Genomic DNA, 5,163 nt, shown 5'->3' with positions numbered 1-5,163 from the left:
TTTTTCTAATAGTATCTTTATAACAAAAACAAATTCTTTGTATACATTATTTATGCTATTTTAAAAAATATATATTCTCATCGATATAGGATAAACGCGCAACGCGCGTACACAAAAACTAGTATAATATATTTGTAGTAGGTGCTAGTTTAAATATGTATTCTCTGTTTGCTAAATCCAAATGCTAGTGTAGTAACCTGTGAGCAACTTAAATGGGTCAAGTATTTCCTTATCTTCCCTCCTAGATTTTTTTCACCTCTAAATTTAGAGTTGTGCAATATTTGTGAGCTTATCATGCTTTAGTCTCTTCATTCATTGTACCCATGTGTTTCATGTAAATTAAATGTATTGATATGCCCCTACCTAAGAAATTTATGTCCTTTATATTGGTAGTGTTAATAGCAAAATTAGAACATGTAAAAATTAATTGTGGAATTGGGTATTCTTTTACTGTTTCAGTGATTTCTCTGTTTGAAAATACTAATTTTATTTTCAAAACCTAATGCGTTAAGTATTTTGGATTTTCTTCTTAGAATTACATGTTTGTCAAATATACAGAGCTTTTTTATGATATGGGTTATCAAATAATATTCTCAATTATGAAGAGTATTAGAAATTTAACATATTTATTTATCCTTTATTGTAAGGATATTAAGGCTGTTACTTGGATTATAGGTCATTGATAAAATAATCTTTGAAATAGATTGACTAATATTCCTTGGTAAAGGTGACTAATATATTTTTGTTCGCTTATGATCATTTTTTGCTCCTTTTGTATTGCTATACTAATATTTTTTGGTTGAATATATATGTATATAAATCTTGTGCATGCACCAGATTATGGCACCTGATAAACAATGGATGAAACTTATTCATGATCGACTTGATGATGCTTACATCCTTGGGGTGGAGAACTTTTTGGATTATGCTTTTACAAGATTGAAAGAAACACGTGAAATACATTGTCCATGCATCAAATGTTGTAATGTAATTTCAGGAACACGTGAGTTGGTTAAATCACATTTGATAGTACATGGAATAATCCAAAACTATACCTTTTGGTATCACCATGGGGAGAGGTTAGGTGAGCCATCGTCAGATTTTGAATTTGTAGATGATAATAACGATGAAGAGGATGATGGTGAGGATGAAATACATGAAATTTTAAGAGATTTATACCCCGCTTTTGATGGAAATAATATGAACAATGATGGTGATGGGTTATTTGCGGAGGAACCAAATCTTGAAGCAAAAGGATTCTACAGGATCTTAAAGGATTTTGAGCAACCACTGTATCAAGATTCAAATATTTCCAAACTTTCTACATTGGTAAAGCTGCTTCATATTAAAAGTATTGGTAATTGGAGTAATACATCATTTATAATGTTACTAAATATGTTGAAGGAAGATTTATTGCCTGATGGATCAAACTTGCCAGATTCATATTACGAAGCAAAGAAGGTAATTCGGGACCTTGGGCTTTCTTACAAGAAGATTGATGCGTGTATGAATGATTGTATGTTATACTGGAAGGATGATAAGTCTCTTGAATCATGCAAAGTTTGTGGTGCATCTAGATGGAAAGAGGATAAACGTAGTAGTGAAACCAAATTTAAAAGTGGAAAAAAGTTACCATGCAAGATTTTACGTTATTTTCCTTTAAAGCCAAGACTACAAAGATTGTTTATGTGCTCAAAAATATCTTCTTTGATGAGATGGCATCATGACAAAAAAGTTAATGATGGAATAATGATGCACCCAACTGATTCTATAGCGTGGAAAACGTTTGATAAACTTCATCAATCTTTTGCATCTGAGCCTCGTAATATTAGACTTGGACTTGCTAGTGATGGTTTTCAACCATTTGAAAATTCTAAAATTTCCTATAGTATTTGGCCCGTGGTATTTATTCCTTAAAATTTACCACCTTGGCTATGCATGAAGAAAGAGAATTTTATCTTGTCGATGATTATTCCTGGTCCTGAGAGTCCTGGAGATGCTATTGATGTTTATCTCCGGCCTTTGATAGAAGAATTAAAAGAATTGTGGGAATCTGGAGTGGAGGCCTTTGTTGCATCAACTAAATAAAACTTTATGTTACATGCTTCTTTGTTATGGACCATTAATAACTTTCCAGCATATGCAAATTTGTCTGGATAGAGTACAAAAGAAAAATTGGCGTGTCCATGTTGCAATAAAGAAACTTACTCAATCCGATTACAAAATTGTAAAAAACAATGTTATATGGGCCATAGACATTTTCTTCCTCTTAATCACAAATGGAGGAATGATAAAGCGTCATTTGATGGTACTAAGGAGCGAAGATTACCACCAAAACAGTTATCCGGTGATGATATACTTGATCAAGTGGCTGATTTAGATGGGCTACAATTAACAAAGGATCCAAAGAAGAAGATTAAAATATCACATGAGAGTAGGGGTGATAATTGGAATAAAAAGAGCATTTTCTTTGATCTTTCATATTGGAAAACTCTTTTATTGCGGCATAACTTAGACATAATGCACATTGAGAAAAATATCTGTGATAATATTTTGGGGACAATCTTAAATATCAAAGGAAAAACCAAAGATACCATAAACACTCGATTGGATTTGCAAGCAATGAACATAAGGAAAGAACTGCACCCAATAAAAATTGGGGATAAATATGACTTACCAAAAGTATGTTACACATTATCTCCTGAAGAGAAGCACATGTTTTTTAGTTTCTTGAAGAACCTAAAGGTCCCAGATGGATTTTCATCAAATATTTCTCAGTGTGTCAACCTTAAAGATCGAAAAGTTTCAAGTTTAAAAAGTCATGATTGTCATGTTCTTCTACAACATTTGCTTCCACTTGCTCTACGGGGTATACTATGCAAATCTGTGTATGAACCGCTTATTGAGTTATCTTTAATTTTTAATGTGCTTGGATCGAAATCTTTAAGCATGGATGAATTAGAGAAGATAGATTGTCATTCTCCTCTTACTGATGTGTTTCATCTTCTCCCTTTTCCCTTGATCTTTGAGTGAAGATTTTGAGCTAGCACAATAACAGATTAAAAGTTAGACCAACTTTGGTGATATTACATAGTAATAAAAAACTGAACATATTTATATTGTAATAGCTTTTTGACAGATCAATATAGGGAACCAATATGTGCAGCACATCATGGTATGAATCTGTCATGGCTTATCTATGACTTTGTTGTGGATGATAAAATTTTCACAATAGAACCAAATCTCCCACTTTCATATCCAAAGTCACAGACTTAAGAATCTGCCCTCTCTATTAATTAGAACTCGTATAATAACCTTTATAATATATTTATTATCTATTTTGATACACACAGGTGGTTAAATTTTTATTTTCTAGTTTACTGAATAGCTCCATATTTACTGACACTTGTGAATATTATAGGACAAATTTGATAGTGATGACATAAATGATCAACGAGATCATGTCTTGAAACATATGAGAAAGTTATGGAATAATTGGAGAGGATCACTGCACAAGAATATTAAGTCTAAGCCATTTCGTGATGCTCTAAAAGATGTGCCAAATAGGATAGACAAGAGTGATTGGGAATGGCTTGTCAAGGAGCAATTTTTATCAGACAATTTTAAGGTATGATTTCATAACTATTTATTAACTAACATCTTGTTATATTAAGTGGCTGACCATAATTTTTTGGTGTGTTCTCAATTTAGGAAAAAAGTCCAAAAAACTCGGTCAATAGTTCTAAGTTGAGTATGCCTCATCGTACGGGTAGTAAGCCAATTAGAGATCATTTATGAATTGGTGAGTAAATCTTGCAATTTTGTTAAGAAATCTCATCCTTGTTAAAAATATTTCTTTGCCTTGTTTATTTTAATGTAAAGGGAGGTAAAGATGGCAATTCACCAGATGTGGCAACTATCTTTTTTGAGACTCGTAAGAAGGACAACAAGCTTGTTGAACCTGAAACCAATAAAAAATATGTATGTTTATTGACAAATTTCATTTTACATCATTTGTTTACAGTGTTGCAGTATTTTAATTAAATTATCTTTCATTTATAATCTAAAATCCAAGAAGTGGTGCAATCTGAATCGTCTCTTACAAACATTGAGGTTGTAGAGAGGTGCTTTGGACCTCAACGCAAGAGTCATGTAGTTGAATTTGGTGGTGGGATAACTGCTACGGAGTTGAAAGGTGATAACTCCTCGAAAGCTGCATTATTAGAGAAGTTGAATGCTACTAAAAGAGAAAATGAATCACTAAAAGGACGACTGGAAGGGCTAGAGAGTAAATATGATATGTTAGACAGTAAATACGCACAGCTTGCAAGTGCATGATTTGATCAGCCTTCATCACCATCTTCAATTGAGCAATAAATTAAATCATTTAATAGGTTAGTAGATTGAAATCCTATTGTAGTCTTTAATAAAATTATTGCAATGCTCATGTGGAATTTTTTATTTTTTTATTTTTTTATGTTATTAAGGTTTATGAATAAACAAAAATACAGTCATTGAAACAAGTGCCTTTAAGTAAGAATGAAGTTTCAAATATTTGTACATGTGTAGCTAGGTTACAATCTTTATTATCCTGTTATTGATAAGTCTAGAAATGTTAGAGGAGATTTTCTTGGCAGCTATTCAGTTTCAAGAACATATTGACTACATTTCTGTGGATCCTTTTGATCAGAATTTGTCTTAAGAAACATACAGTAACTCGCAAATTATTATATATTTCAAGAACAAATTGCCCTACAGCGTATGTTATTCCTAGAAGCAACTTCTTGATGGTTAGAACTACAAGTCTTGTTTGTGACAAAAATTGTTTTCCTTTGCTGATATTCTAATGATTAATCTTGTTTGTTTCCCATGGAATCATCTGTTCTATGGTTAATGGAATCATCTATTGTATATATGTCGCCAAACTTGGCAGGGAGTCTGTAGAAACAGTAACGCCGGGTTGAATAGAAGAATATATCTCAGGCTAAATGCTTATATCATTACATAATTTGCTAGTATTAAGCTATTTTGGATGAGAAGATGTAACGACCCGACTGGTCGTTTCGAGTATTACAACTCAGTTTCTCCATTTACTTCTCAAATTGGGCTTTACAGTTGTTGTGTGACTTGCCGGGGCAATTGGTTCGGGTCTAGTGAGATTTT

General features: G+C 32.4%; 1 protein-coding gene across 1 annotated transcript; it reads left to right on the top strand.

The window, feature by feature from the left end:
- The first annotated feature begins 840 nt into the window (after positions 1–840).
- Positions 841–2,088, top strand: LOC138905656 (uncharacterized). The gene is made up of 2 exons (XM_070194178.1): positions 841–1,902; positions 1,945–2,088. Exons 1-2 carry the CDS (start codon positions 841–843, stop codon positions 2,086–2,088), a joined length of 1,206 nt encoding a protein of 401 aa, XP_070050279.1.
- The last annotated feature ends 3,075 nt before the right edge of the window (positions 2,089–5,163 follow it).

Source organism: Nicotiana tomentosiformis, chromosome 2 (assembly GCF_000390325.3).
Source record: "Nicotiana tomentosiformis chromosome 2, ASM39032v3, whole genome shotgun sequence".
NCBI lineage: Eukaryota > Viridiplantae > Streptophyta > Magnoliopsida > Solanales > Solanaceae > Nicotiana > Nicotiana tomentosiformis.
Note: the sequence above shows the minus strand (reverse complement) of the source record. Positions and strands in the feature narration are given on the sequence as shown.

Bases quoted from the DNA above. Each gene is read 5' to 3' on its own strand.
- LOC138905656 (XM_070194178.1), top strand. From the start codon at position 841: ATGGCACCTGATAAACAATGGATGAAACTTATTCATGATCGACTTGAT. The intron at 1,903-1,944 runs GTATTTATTCCT...CTATGCATGAAG, and splicing joins CCTATAGTATTTGGCCCGTG to AAAGAGAATTTTATCTTGTC.